Here is a 14,391-nt window from a genome sequence, read left to right as displayed (position 1 = left end):
GGGCTCGTTGCTACAAGTATTTCTGGCTGCAGCCCGCTGGACGCGACCGGGGGGGGGGGGGGGGGGGGGGGGGTACCATTGGGATACAATGCCCGCGTAAGGCGCATCGCCTTGGTATGAAAGCATAAAGAAACAAATGGGACTGATTAAAACTTAAACTGCAATGTGTGAAAATGTATTGAGTATTGAGGAAAGTTTTCACTGACCACTGTTGATTAATGAACGTGAGGCGCAACTGACACAGCCACGGGAAGGAGAGGTGCTGAGGGTGCTGCAGCAACCCCCACCCACAGGTGGGTGAGGTATATTATGTGTAGGCTGTTTTTTATTTATGTCGCGTTAACCCCAACCTCCCTGTCACCAATCATCTTTTCTTGTAATTCTGTCCTGACTGTTTCCTCTAATATTTTGAATACTGTCCTGTAGTCATTAGTAGGTCTGTTGACTAACTGTGGCAGGAAGGTTTTTACTGCGGTCAAGTGAACCGTTGTTAGCAAAATCCAGATGAAGCCACCCGCCGTTTGGATTTAGTTGCGAGTCTATTCAAGTAATTACTGTACCGGTGCTGGGAGTGGCCAAAAAGGACGTTTAAAGCAAACTGCAATAAGTTCTTGCATTTAACATACCTGACATGATATTGTATTACATATAATTTGATGAAATATGTTTTCTGAGAATGTGATACCTACTGTATGTGATATGTATTAAAATATATATATATATACTTAACTGTTTGCTTAATAGATTTGCTGAGAAAGTTAACATGCATTGTAACACAACACAAAAAAATCAATGAAATTGTTTAAGAGAACTGCAAAACATCATGACATTTCTAAAAGTGATACTAGGTTTAACATTTAAAATTTTAAATGTAAATTGTTAAAATAAGAGAGAAGTCATCAAAATGAGTAACTGAGAACCCTGTATCTTCAATACCTATATCCATATTGGATCCTGTCAGACAAGATGGGAATATAGTGTAGATTCTAGATAACATATGTAAGTAGTAATAATCAAAAGGCAATAATTAACCCATAAACCCACAATGATGATTATGAAACTTATACTTTACTAATATGAGCAAACAACAAGTTTAGACATCAGACTGCAACTCAATACACTTTTTATATTTGTAGTCCTTCACTCAGTTTAAGTGTGGTGCTGCTCTGCTTCCTTCCCCTGCTCCACTTGGTTGAACATCTCCTCCAGGACTCGGTTTGAGGCTCTTAAAGAGAGACAGGTCGACTGTGAGGCCCCCAGAGTACTACGAAGGATCCTAGAAGGCTCTGCAGACCCCTGAATGATACTCCGAGCTGCCTGCAAGTGTCTATGCTGCCTCTGGTGCACTGGGAGAGAGAAACCACAACTTCATCATTCAAGAGTCATTTTCTGTTTGTTTTTGCTTAGAAAGGGCATTTATCTCTTACTTTTAAGAGTGTGTTTTTAATTATTGCTACAAATACTGTCTACTCATAATTTAATGTGTGAATACAGTGTAAAACAGAAAAATCTCCCAAACCTCTTTGTCTGACGCTGATCTTCTCGACCTCTGGGATAAGGAAACTGTACACCAACTCTGACACAATCTCCTCCGACTGAAGATTGTTGCGGCTACTCACACACACACACATACAAATGATTTGTTTATTATGCTTGGGTTTGAATTACTTCTGAATACAAAGCATCAGCAGACACGCTAAGGAATCCATTACCTGTCCTCCATGGCATAAGCGATGTCGTTGACCTCCTTTGCCCTCCTGTGGATCTCCTCTCTGGCCTGCTGGTCAGCTGTCTGCTCCAAGGTCTCAAGGATGATGTCCTCCAAATACAAATCCACCGTTTCCTGGTGTACCTGCACCACCTGTGACACAGTGTTAAGGACATTAAAACATGTACAGACAATCACACATCTTACTTTTAGAATTACCTCAATAACACATTCATAGCTAAACATGTACACATGTACGCACTTGTCTGAAGATCTCATCTTCTTCTCTGCGTCTGCGCTCCTCCACCTGTCTCCTCCCACTCTCCTCAGCCTCTCGTAGGCGACGGTCTCTCTCAGCCAGTAGTGTAAAGGCATGGATCCTGTGCTCTTCCTGGAGATGAATCAGCTCCTTGGACAAGATGTCGAACAAGTGCTCAAGCTCTGCACCTACCACTCTGGCCCGAGATGCCTCCTCTTGAGTGCTCTGGGTGGGGAGAGAGAAGGCGTAATGAGATTGTTTGGAATTTGTCAAGTTTCACATGTGAATCTGTCTGTGTTTCACCTGGTGTCTATGTTTGTCTCTCTGTTTTTTCAGGGTTATTACGATCCCTTTGTCAGCTTTCTGTAGCTCCTGCTCCTCTCGTTGCAGGGCATTTACAGTTCTCAGTTCCTGGATGAGCTCTAGATGGTTCTCCTTGCCCTTAAACATCTGTACAACAACATAGACAGAAATGAATAGAGATGTCCTTACAACTTGAAACACATGCAAAAATTTCTGTGGGCACTTTAGGCATAAGAAAAAGTCACAGATATGCAGGTAAACACACACACACACACACACACACACACACACACACACACACACACACACACACACACACACATGCATGTAGGAATGTTCAGACCTCGTACTGGATACTTCTTCCTCTCAATAGTTTCTGCAAGTGGATGACTGCGAGCTCCATCTCCTCATCCCCCTAATGAGGGACATATAAATTAATTAACAAATAGCATCTCAAATACATGTAGGATGAACAAGGTCAGTGTTCATTAGAGTCAGAGACATCAGCTGACCTCTGGTGGCTCCTCCACTCTGGGAGTGACAGGACGAGGAACAGGCTTCTCCTTCTTGACAAGAAAACGCAAGGACTTCTTTGTCAATTGCTCGTTCTCCTCCTCCCTCAGCGCCTGTGGAGCCACAGTTGGTCATCCATGTGTATCTAGAACTCAAGTGATATGTTTACTGAACATATTTCTTTTTGTTTTACCTTGTATGTCTTCATCAGTTCGACTGCTCTGTTCACAGGGGGCTTGATGGCATCCTTCATGATGTTGACTTTGGGTTTGATTCTTTTCACCCGTGGCTTGAGGACTGAGGCAGAGAGTCCAGCCTCTAGCTCTAGCAAGCCTGTGATTGACAAAAAAGTTACCTTAACAATAAAGAGATACTGTTGTCTCTGAGGTGTTATTATGGAAATTACCCGCAAAATTCTATTTGTCCAAAAGCATTTAGATTCAGACCTTCATATGTGTCTAAGTAGTGGCTTTTTAACTCATTGTTCCTGCTGATGAATGTGTCACTGCGAGTGGCATATGTCTGAGGATCTGTATAGTCTTTGACAATGCCACGTCGCTCTCGCTTCCCCTCCACATTTCTCCACTTAGCTTCCAGTTTTCTCAGTGCTACAGAAATGAAAAAGAAGAGATAGATGAGAAAGAGTGAAACGAAGCCTTGACTAATACATTTATGATCCGAATATTATGTTTGAGGCAGTGGTTGCCTTACACCTGATGTAGTCATTGTGAATCTTGTGTAGCTTGGTCTCCTTGTCTTTTTGACGCTTAGAATATATCTGGTTCAGTCTCTCTCTTGTGACTTCTTTCTGGGCCTCGTCCCTCTGCTTCAAGAGGCCCTCCAGTACAGCAAGACGAGTCTCTTGCAACCTGTCCACCATCCACAAAAACAGAGAGCAGTGCAGAAGGGCAGGTTTTGCATGAGAAACACAGCAGGAACAAGATTCCCTAAAAAGCTAAGAACTGGATATATCCTATACACCGTTCTTCGTTAGACGTATATTACCCCAAGTCGTATTATGGTTGTGGCATTTTGATGAGAAAAACTGCCTTTATAATGGAAGAACCCATGTGTCAGCATGCACTCACTTTGCTTAAACCTCCAATAGCAAATTGTTTGTCCACTTGGGGGCAGCAGAAACAAGCTATGACCACAACACTGGCACTGGGTGTACAGTAAATGACACTGACGAGAGCGGTGAGAAAGAACCAAAAGAGTGATGTTGGCTGCAGCTGGAAAACCCAAACAGTGTCATTCTCTGTGAGTTCATTACAAGTGACCCCTTTCACATGTACACATAATAATTTGATCCACTGTAAATATAAATAGTACTGATTATAGCTGCTTTAAAGCCAGTGTGTGTACAATTTGAAAATGTCCAACTTCAGAGTCCTCCGTGGTAGTACCATAAAAGACAACAATGCACGCTGCAACACAAGTTCGGGGACTTTATAGTTTGCTGTGGGGTACTTGTGATGGCAGATATATTACTACTTGGCCAAGAAGTATGTGCTAATAGGTGGTTTAAATCTGTGGCAAACACTGCACCAACAACATTTTAGGTAAGTGGTGGTTTTCTGTTTTTTTCAGTTAGGGATAAAAATAATAGCGTTTGAGGCGAAGCACCACTCACTTCTGGATTTCTCCTTCTCTGAAAGCCCACTCTTTAGCCTCCATCTCCTCCATCATACGTCTCCTTTTGTCCAGCTGACTGAGGTCATCCAGTGGAGGAAGGATGGCCTCCCAAGCTCGTTTGGCACGTGCCCGCTCTATCATTTCCACTTCTGCCATGCCTGCAGGCAGTCCACGACCTGAGGGGAATTGTCATCAGAGAGGGTTTAAATGTAATTTGCCAAGGTGAGGCGAGGCATTGGAAAGCTAATTATAAGACACTAAAGGTATAGGTAGACTGTTCAGTTGAGATCACCAGTGGGAAGGCTGGAGATATAAGGTAATTATACATTATAGTCTATAAATGGTTAAGATTTGAACAGTTAATCAAGTACCCCAAGTAAAAGCTGCCAGTTGCAGGAGCTCTGAGGGAGTTGTCCCAGGTTGTACCACATAATCAGGGCTGTATGGATCTGTCTGAGCTTCACTTTCCCTGTAGTCTGTCTGGACCCCCACAGTGAAGTGGGTGGGCTGTTGCTCAAGATTGTTTCCACCAGTGAATACAAAGTCCTCTCTGAGGAGACAAAAAGAGAGAATGTACCCTCTACCAGCAAAAGGTCTCAACAGAAATGGCTGGCAAATGAAGAAATGCGAGGAACCTGTTGAACTTACTTTGGCAAAGCAAAAATCACATCTGGGGGAACCTGCTGTGCAAAGGGAATCAGAGGGCTAAAGGAAACAAAATGGAACACCACGTCAGAGCCTATGTCAATAATTAATGTAGAAAGCGGGGCAGCTTGGCTATTATCTTTTGTAAACTGTCATAGTATCAGGCAGAGGTAACTGCTGCAAAATGAACAGTATGATTGTATTCCACCATATTCATAGAGATTAGGCTGGCTAATCAAACCGTTTAAAGTATTTCCACCGATCAGCTCCCGTCACATGGCACTCCTCCCTTTTCAGCCATGGCTGAACATTTGGGATAACCCTGTCAAGAAGATAATAAAAAATCACAAAAAAAAACAGACACAGTTTATATTTGTAATGATTAACAGAGATTATACAACTCAGTAACTGCTGCTGCTCATTAAATAGTGTCTGTTCGTGTTACCCAGCCAATTGCTGCAGTGCCTCTCTGCGCTGTTCTGAGTGGCCTCGCCAGCGACGATCAATAGAGGCCGGTACTGGGTCTGCAGGATCCATTTGAACAGTATACCGTGGGTGGTGGGACAGGTTACTGAACATAGACCCAAACTCAGGCACTCTTCTCTGATACAGGCAAAGAGAAATACTGTCAGCGAGTGTGTTTAATTCAGTCCGTTTCTTTGCTCTAACGTGTCAAAAGTAACAACTGAGAAACAATATTGGTGGATCTAGGTGGATTTACCTGTAAACAACTGAAGACAACACCTTGTCATTTAAAAAAAAACTCTCTGTGCATTCTTAAGAGCTATAAGCAACAAAACTCAACAAAACAAACCCCATGCTAATAACATTAGAGTTTATCCCAAGATAATATCTTGTGTTTAAGAATTATTGAGCCAAAGAGACTGTTGCCTTTGACTTGGTACTTATAGTATAGTAAATAGTAAATAGTTAATTATGGTAAAGTTACCCTTCTTTTAATTAAAGAGATATAACACTTTGCCAGGGCTTAACCTAATTATTAGTTAACGTTATCTGATGACATGACCTTTCTTTAATGTTAGCAACACAATCAATATTTTGCTGTATGACAAATATGGACACAACTTACAATTCGGTCTTTAGATGCATAGGCCTTGACGCTGGACCTGACATGGTCTACCTGCGATGACACGGTGTAAACTGGATCTGCGGTTCAAAACAATTCAGCTAGTTAGCTAAAGTCCACCAAGAGCTAGCAAGATTTCAAATGGTAGCGTTAGCTCGCGTCGGCTGGCAGTAAGTTAAGTTTACTTACCATACAAGTAGTCATAAACCCGCTGCCGCTGAACAACTTTATTAGCATCATTTTTCTTAGGAATTGTGCGAGTGACATATATGCTCATTTTATTTATTTCAGTTAAAATAAATATTCCAATGAATTTCTCTCGCAGACAGCGATATCAAGGGCCTATGTGGTATTTAACAACGTAGCCATGGAGACGGTAACTGTTTGAAAGTGGGAGGGGTCTACTCATTTCATTTCCTGCATAGAAGTCACGTGACTGGCAGTTGGAAAATCTAGGCTTTGTGGATATGAAACAACCGATGACCTACTGTGTTTGAACATATGTGGTTCCTTGTTAAAAAGAAAAGAGTAAAAGTTACACGCTATGTACCGAACAACGTAAGGGGAGAATACAATTACGTCTCCCAAGAAACAGCTCGGTAAGAATCATCCAATCACTGAACATACAATTCAGGCGCGTGCGTCGCTAACTGCATGCTGACGCTAAAATCTACGTTTTGTACTAGGAACTTGATAACACGTTCATCAGTTGGTATAAATCAGTCTACTTTCGGCTTCGGCAGCATCTATTTCACGATGTTCTGTTTCCAACTTCAACGACGAAGCGTCCTTTGTTACAGCTCTGATTCGCGTGTGTCCCTGACAGACTTCTTCTCCATAGAGACGGTGGCTGAGGCTTATGGGTCTCGAAGGCATTCTCCGTACCAAACTGACTGAAAAAAACATGTATTCCTCAAACACAAAGAGGGGATTATTAAAACTAATGGTCTTAACATAAACCTATAACCACAATATAATATATACAAGACTCTCGTGTTTTAACGCTAAGGACGAGAAAACTTTCAAGTGGGGAAATATATTTCCGGAAACAGCGGTTCCTGGATGGTTCCTCTCCCTTCGCAACTCGCCTTACGTTTTAGAGTTGATATGTTATTATAATTATAACCCTTGTGCAATAAACGATAATGTCAAGTATTTGTTGCATTGTTGAGAGTACAATACCTCAAAATTAAAAACTGCATACACATTCTGAAATGTGTTGATACAACACATTTTTTCCGTTAAACCAGGGAGCAGTATAGTATGTGACTTTATTTATGTGAAAATAAATCATGCTTTCATCAAAGTACTAATCCGGTGTCGGTTTTAATAGTAAAATAACATTTATTTGCACACATTTTCAATGTCAGTGTTTAAAATGTCATTGCTCCGCTAAGTACAAATGTAGATCTTTATGTTTTGGGGGCTATTTTTAATTTCCAGAAGACATCTTAAGTGTTTCACTTCATACATCTCACTTTTTTCTTTACTCCTCAGAGCACATTTTTGGGTAGCCAAAAAAGTTGATTTTGTCATCAACAGGAAGTCTGCATTATCAAAAGGAAACAGAACACACACACACACACACACACACACACACACACACAGTATTTTTCTCCTTCTCAAAGTTTTTTTTAAAAATTGCATGTCAGGTTTTCTTAGTCTTTTGGATTTGAGGAACACAGCTGACCAAAGCAACATTACTTCACAGCTGGAAGGTGTTGCAATTCTGTGGAAAAGCTAGTTTTAGTGCCAAGTGTGCCAGCTCACTGTCAGCTGAACTTCTGCTGCCTATATGTTAAATAAGCACTGTCTAATGTTAGATCTCAAAAAAAGAAGAACAGCCTTGTGCCTGGTTAAAGCCTAGATTATTGCAAGTACTACGTCCTCACATTAGTGCCAGTTTTGTTTTTGACAGCCTTAAACCATCAACTGTAGATTTTATGAGATACATCTTGGTTAATAACAAGATGTCTCATTGCAAGATGTACTCATGAACCACAAACTCCGCATTGAGAATGCAGATCATAACCACATACACAAGTGATAACTACCAAATGCATAGCTGTCTGTTGATCTGTGATCTGCAAACGGGATGGAATCAGTAATAACGCCTACAACCACATTAACACTTCATAAAAAGCGAATGTGTAACCTTTAAATGGCTTGTTCTTGCACCAGTAGATATGAGACCACAAACAATCACTTTTGTCATTAATTATCCTTATACAGCATGAAAAATTTCTTCTTAAATCTATAATAACTGTAAACTTAGAGACCAGTTTATTATCTAAAAACTAGCTAAAACTAAAGCAGTCTAATACAACAACGTTGCCAGAAATCCTACTAAAGTTATAATAACTTTAGTTTAGGATTTCTGGCAACGTTGTTGGTGTTTTGATAAAACCTTTCTTTTTTAAGTTGTGATTCAACCGTATGGTAATTTTGGAGGCTGTATAGTTTGTGCTGCTGTTACATTTTATGGTGTCATATTGAAAGGTGTTTCTGATATTTTGTCCACACCATTCATATCAATGAGGATAGACTAAATATTAGAAACACCTCTCAGTATAATGCCAACAGCACCACAAACTACAGCCACCAAAATGTCTGTAAAGAATCAACACCTCTGTCTTAGTTTCAACAAAACCTGAACATTTTTACCTTAAAGAAGACAGGGTTTATTGCAGGGTTGTTGTATTACACTACATTAGTTTTAGCTATATGTGTACCCCAGGTAGCAAGGCATTCATATAGAGTAAGGCTATACCTAGGAAGCAAAACCCATGTAAGATTTTATGAATGATATAATACAAATCCATACTGTGAATATGTCTAATGTGTCTGCTTTATACTATGTGTATATGTGTCTATCTCAGAGTGTTCACACTGCTTTGAAAGAGGGTGATCATGTGACTAGCAAGAAAGGAAACTTGTGTCTTGACTTATCAGACATCATCGTGTGTGGGAGAAAGAGGCAGATGTTTGGGTGGAAAGCGGTTTGGAGACGGGAAGAGAAAGAAGAAGGGAGGGACGTATTAGTCACATGTCTTTTATATTTCTGACATGGTAGCCCAGGCCAAACTCTAAAGTTTTGATGTTACTGTAGACAGCGTTCAGGACTGAGGATTTAGTTAAAGACTAGATTTGATGTATTTCTTACTGGTGTGAGAGGCACTGGGGTAGCCAGTTTACAGAGCAACCTGAGGACAGCTGGAGATGAGGGACATGATGTGGATTTATGCAGCCATTATCCTCTTGTCGTCTGAAGCATGGAGCACGAATACAGGTTTGGACATTAACACATTTTACTTGCACGTGGTTGAAGATACAGTTTTTAGATACAAACTTTTTTTTTTAGAGGGGCACAAAACCTCCACAATGATGACCTCGTAAGGACTTTTGTACATTGTATGGTACATCTTATTACAACTACAAATGAATGGAGTCATTTATATACTGTACGAATTTGCGGTACTTTACACTATATGTAAATATGTTGTGTGAATGTATTGTCATTAGCATGAAATGTACCTCAAATATCATGCAGTATACAGTTCATTACTGTGTGATCTGTGACGTGGGTGATATTTGGATGAGTATGATGTGTATTATTTGACACTACTCATAAAAGTAGTCTTTTCATAAAATTATATACAGTACAAAGTTGCCACGTATGCAAATGTTCCAGGTGAACAACTAAACAGATGTTGGGGCCCCATACTTCATTATTGTTTGGATGAGGTCTCCTTGGTATGTAGGAGTTATGGAGGTCTCTTTTCCTAACCCCTTGGCTGCTGTGCAAATAACTTGTCTATCATCGGTTTTGGGGTACTGAGGGACCCTAGGGAGACATAAGTTTACAGACTCGTGTTATAGTAGGATCCCATGTATGCCTAAATGTATAAAAGATGAGTTTGAACAGTGTTCGAGGCAGCAGTACTGATTCGGCTACGGGTGCTGTACAGGTCAAGATGCACATGCCTGTTGATCCTGATCTTTGATGCAAATAAAGAATATTATGTGAAAAGTCAGTATCAGCGGAGTTTCCTTCCATCATCGGATCATCGCCTACATCTGGGGAATGAAGAAGAAATTAACAACAAGTAAACTAGTAAAGTGTAAATCTGGTGGTTCGTACTTGTGAGATTTCTGTTACATCTTTGTGACTCGCAGTGTAGACAGTCAGTGGAAAGAACATTCATGGAAGTGGGGTAATGCAGAAGCTGACAAGCAAGACAATTGTTCCATAACAGGTGTATGAAAAGGTTGTGGCCTGTTTTCTGAATGAACAAGCGGCACACTGCCACTTGTTTCTACAGTGGAAATCATGATTTCAAATCAGGTTCACACTTTGATGCAACTTTTTTCCACTGTGGGGTCTCTGAAATGTAATAGAGAAACTTCTGCCTGAGGTCTGTGGTTTTACTACTCCATGTCATGCATTGTGCTTTGCTTACATCCAGAAGTAAACAAGTCTCAGACCCCCATAACACTCAGCAGCGAAAACTTCGGCCAATGAATCCTGAATTTTCCGATTCATTTCTTTGAAATAACAATGCTAAAGTCGTGAGCTTCTTCTACAGTGTAGACAAGTAAATGGGGGATATTATGACAATAACATTTGCCTGTTATATATGTTTTACTGTCAATGATTTCCTTACTCCAGATAAGTTTTTTGTTTTACAAAAGCTCAAGAAACAATTTCCTTCAGCAAATAATGCTGTATATTGTCACAATTGTCTGTGATTTAGCCCTGCTGCAGTTGGACATGTCTGAACAGCTTTAATTGTATCGCTTCACACCTTAAAACTAACTAAACTAAATAACAGATAAACCACCTTGCTTGTTGCTCTGCTGATTGAACACTTCAGAATGAATCTCTAACTGCTGCTTTCTGACTGAAAACAGACTGTTTTACTAATGTTTTTACATCCACCTCTCTCAGGAACTAATCAAAGCACCCCTGTGAACTCTACCACTTCTCCTCCTAAAGTTTATGGTAAACTAATTTCCCCCCTTTTCTCTCCAGCTATTTTACAGTATGAGTAAAATATTAGATTATTAATATTAAGTAAGACTAGTGAAGGCACAGGAAGTTGAAGCCAATGTTTTTATCCCTCCTTTCCTTGTTAATCCTCATTGCAGACATTAAGCACTTTTTTGTTGAAATAAATTTAAAGAATTAAAAAAACAAGTTATTTCTGAATAAGAAATGTTTAGTCTTTATTTTTTATTTTATTTTGGAATGTAATTATAAAACATTAAGAGGCTATACCAAATGTTTGCCACTTGTTTTCATTCAGTAGATCTTAAAAAATATAATGTTTGGATTTTGCTAGCATTGCATCGTTGATCTTAAAGATCCCAGTTTATTGGGTTTCAGTTGAGTTTAAATGAAATTTAACAATTTCTGACTGATATTTATCCACTGTTTAATCCAAAATAATTGATAAGAAGGTTTCCTCATATCCTCAAATAACACCTTTCTATATGGGCATATTTTGTTGTAACAAACATAAAACAACTACATGATTTATTTTATCACTGTTTTATCCTGTGTCATTCTTCATGCCTCAAGTTATATCTGTGTTACTATTCATGCTATCATCTTTTTGTTTCAGCACAATCATTGCACCAGTATGTGCAAAAATAATGAAACTATTCTTTTCTTTTTTTTTCAGTTGTCAGAAATTCAGCTTTCAACGTGGGGAGTGATGTTAACCTGACATGCAGCAATAAAACATGGAATGAGATGATGTATGTTATCTGGGAAATAACCCTGAAATACAGCGTCTGTAAGATAGGCTTTGACAATGATGGCCGAATTAAAGACTCCTGTAATGATGGCAAGTCGCTCCGAAACACATCCAGCGCTCAGTCATACCTGCACATCCCAAACTTTTCAAATTATGACGTGGGAGTCTACAAGTGTGAGTCGGTTTACAGAGGAGGGAGTGAAGATTATCAGATCAACGTGGCTATCACAGGTAGGACTCAAAGATGGATGATTTAAAAAAAACATGTAATCAATAAGGTTAACTTCTTAAAGGGTAACTTCACCCAAATGTAACAGTGAATTCAGCTTACCTCTAGTGACATGTGTTACTGCTGTGAAAATCACTGAAAAGTGACATTTGAAAACCCCAATAGCAATATGCCTTTCTTGACACAATTTCCCTGTTAATCTGTATAATGCACCAACCTCACTGTTGAAGATTTTCATCTTAAACTATTTTATACTCAATGTACGAAATAGTGAAAAAGTAAAACTTTGTGCAAAGGCAAGCAAATTAAAACTACTTTATCTGCATGGTTAGGTATTATTTGGTGTAAGGGCAAATGCATCTTTGGATGGATTTGGTTGAACTTACCTTTTAATACAGCAAGCGGAAGTTCTCAGCAAGTCTCATTTCTCCTGTTTTGTCTTCCGTGGCTCAGTTCCTCCCAGTATATCAGCCTGGTTAGAGCATAAGGACAACAAGATGGTGGCAGTGTGCAAAGCGGAAAGAGGAAAACCTGCTGCCAGCATCAGCTGGAGTAATTTGGGAAACTCATCATCTGTGGAAACACTGCTCGACTCACATGGATTTTGGACTGTCGAGAGTCGCCTGGAGCTTCCAGAGGGAATGGATCCAACAAACCTGAGCTGTGCTTTCAGTCACCTGTACTGGAAAGAGGAAAAGACTTTGGTACCAGAACACAAAAAAGGTCAGGCTTTAGCAGAGTGGATAACACAAGAGAAAAGATTTAACTCTGGGTTTAGAGCAGAAGCAATACTTTTAAATGATTATTTTGTTTTATGTTTTTTGGGTCAACATTGACAAGATGTTTTATATTATAGTGGTAAATTACTAACTAAATTAATAACTTTGTAAATTGATGTAATGTATTGTATTGATGTCCAGCAGATTAACAAACCTTTAATCTTCACTTTGCAGGTTATGTTCCTTGGCTGTGTGTCCTTATTATTGTGGTGATCATTGGGTTTTTGGCAGGAGGTTTATCTTTTGCACAAAAGAAACTAATAACATTGAGGTATGAATTGTCATTTGATGAAAAATGTTTTACATCGTCTACTTGCATACCAGTAGTATAAACTACTAGTTTTGTTGAGTCACTGAGCTGGTTTGTGTATCCACTTTTTTGCCAGGCAATGCCAGCAGTGCGACATCTCACCATCCAAATCTCCACCGGTAGGTAATCTTTCTGTAACTCTGCAGTTCATAGTTCTGTGTGTTTCAGTGCACACTGTTAAGTATTGTTCATGACACCTCCTTTTCAGACAGAGGATGTGGAGGAAGTGGAGCCCTACGCCAGCTATGTTCAACGTGTGAACTCTATCTACAACTCATCTGCAGATTTGTTCACATAAAATCATACACATTATATGCATCACACACACTCCGCTCTTTGTGAGAAACTGAAGGCTGTGAAACTGAGAACGGGGGAAATAGTAAAGAGTTATGAGTGTGAGATGAAAGACTTCCGATAAGAGAGGGAAGCCTCTCAGTTTAATTCTGTGCTCTTGACTGATGGAACAGGGAATGTACCTAATGACACACACTGGCACCCTTTCACAGTAAATGCAGCCCACTACTCTGTGTGTGGGTCTCATGGAGTACATTAACAATAACTGCAAATGAAGTGCTGATTTGGAAAGAACACCGCCTTCAGCCGGACGCAGCACACAGAACTAAAGACTTTTCATGCTCTCATGAAATACATGTACAAATACATGAGCTGCAAGTATATAAAGATGAGGATGATTAATAGTATTGGTATTATTACACATATTTATAGATTAACTGTGAAGAGATGTTCACCTCTTGCTCCTGTCAATCCAGTAAAGGTGCCAAGTAGAGAAGGACAGGTGTAATTCAGTGATTGCCACAAGATAATATGGACAATATCATGTGAAGTATTCATGTTTTGCCTTAATGTATAATTATGTAACTGCGTGTATTAAAAATACATCTCTTCCCAAAATGTTCCGTGACAATGTGTCAGTCGTTACAATAGAGTGACACAAAGTGTGAAAAGCAGTCAGTTGTTTACATTACATTGTTTTGCAATGTGCTGCAAAAAAGTAACCGATACTTGGTTGAACACCCACCTGTTTGATGATTATCAGCTCTGGACCATCCAAATAAATGGTGAGTATTAGAATTTGGTTCAATACTCTCGTAATGAGTGTGAACCCATTCTTGAAGAAACTGATTAGGTGAATAGGAAATGGAA

At 39.6% G+C, this 14,391-nt stretch overlaps 2 protein-coding genes across 2 annotated transcripts; one reads left to right on the top strand and one right to left on the bottom strand.

Annotated features, from left to right (window-relative positions):
* Window positions 1-1,111: 1,111 nt before the first annotated feature.
* On the bottom strand, window positions 1,112-6,427 carry cfap91 (cilia and flagella associated protein 91). The gene is made up of 17 exons (XM_070915093.1): window positions 6,340-6,427; window positions 6,154-6,230; window positions 5,509-5,666; window positions 5,305-5,385; window positions 5,067-5,123; window positions 4,790-4,968; window positions 4,417-4,594; window positions 3,495-3,652; window positions 3,230-3,391; window positions 2,977-3,116; window positions 2,783-2,896; window positions 2,614-2,685; window positions 2,271-2,417; window positions 1,971-2,192; window positions 1,713-1,861; window positions 1,520-1,611; window positions 1,112-1,346 (listed from the first exon to the last, which is right to left on the bottom strand). Exons 1-17 carry the CDS (start codon window positions 6,425-6,427, stop codon window positions 1,150-1,152), a joined length of 2,271 nt encoding a protein of 756 aa, XP_070771194.1. The 3' UTR covers window positions 1,112-1,149.
* A 2,909-nt stretch (window positions 6,428-9,336) lies between these two features.
* Window positions 9,337-14,130, top strand: LOC139292817 (cell surface glycoprotein CD200 receptor 1). Its single transcript, XM_070915208.1, has 7 exons — window positions 9,337-9,439; window positions 11,099-11,152; window positions 11,835-12,140; window positions 12,592-12,861; window positions 13,092-13,188; window positions 13,304-13,346; window positions 13,436-14,130. The coding sequence occupies exons 1-7, from the start codon at window positions 9,370-9,372 to the stop codon at window positions 13,523-13,525; spliced, it is 930 nt and encodes a 309-aa protein (XP_070771309.1). The 5' UTR covers window positions 9,337-9,369; the 3' UTR covers window positions 13,526-14,130.
* The last annotated feature ends 261 nt before the right edge of the window (window positions 14,131-14,391 follow it).

Source organism: Enoplosus armatus, chromosome 11, assembly GCF_043641665.1.
Source record: "Enoplosus armatus isolate fEnoArm2 chromosome 11, fEnoArm2.hap1, whole genome shotgun sequence".
Classification (NCBI taxonomy): domain Eukaryota; kingdom Metazoa; phylum Chordata; class Actinopteri; order Centrarchiformes; family Enoplosidae; genus Enoplosus; species Enoplosus armatus.
Note: the sequence above shows the minus strand (reverse complement) of the source record. Positions and strands in the feature narration are given on the sequence as shown.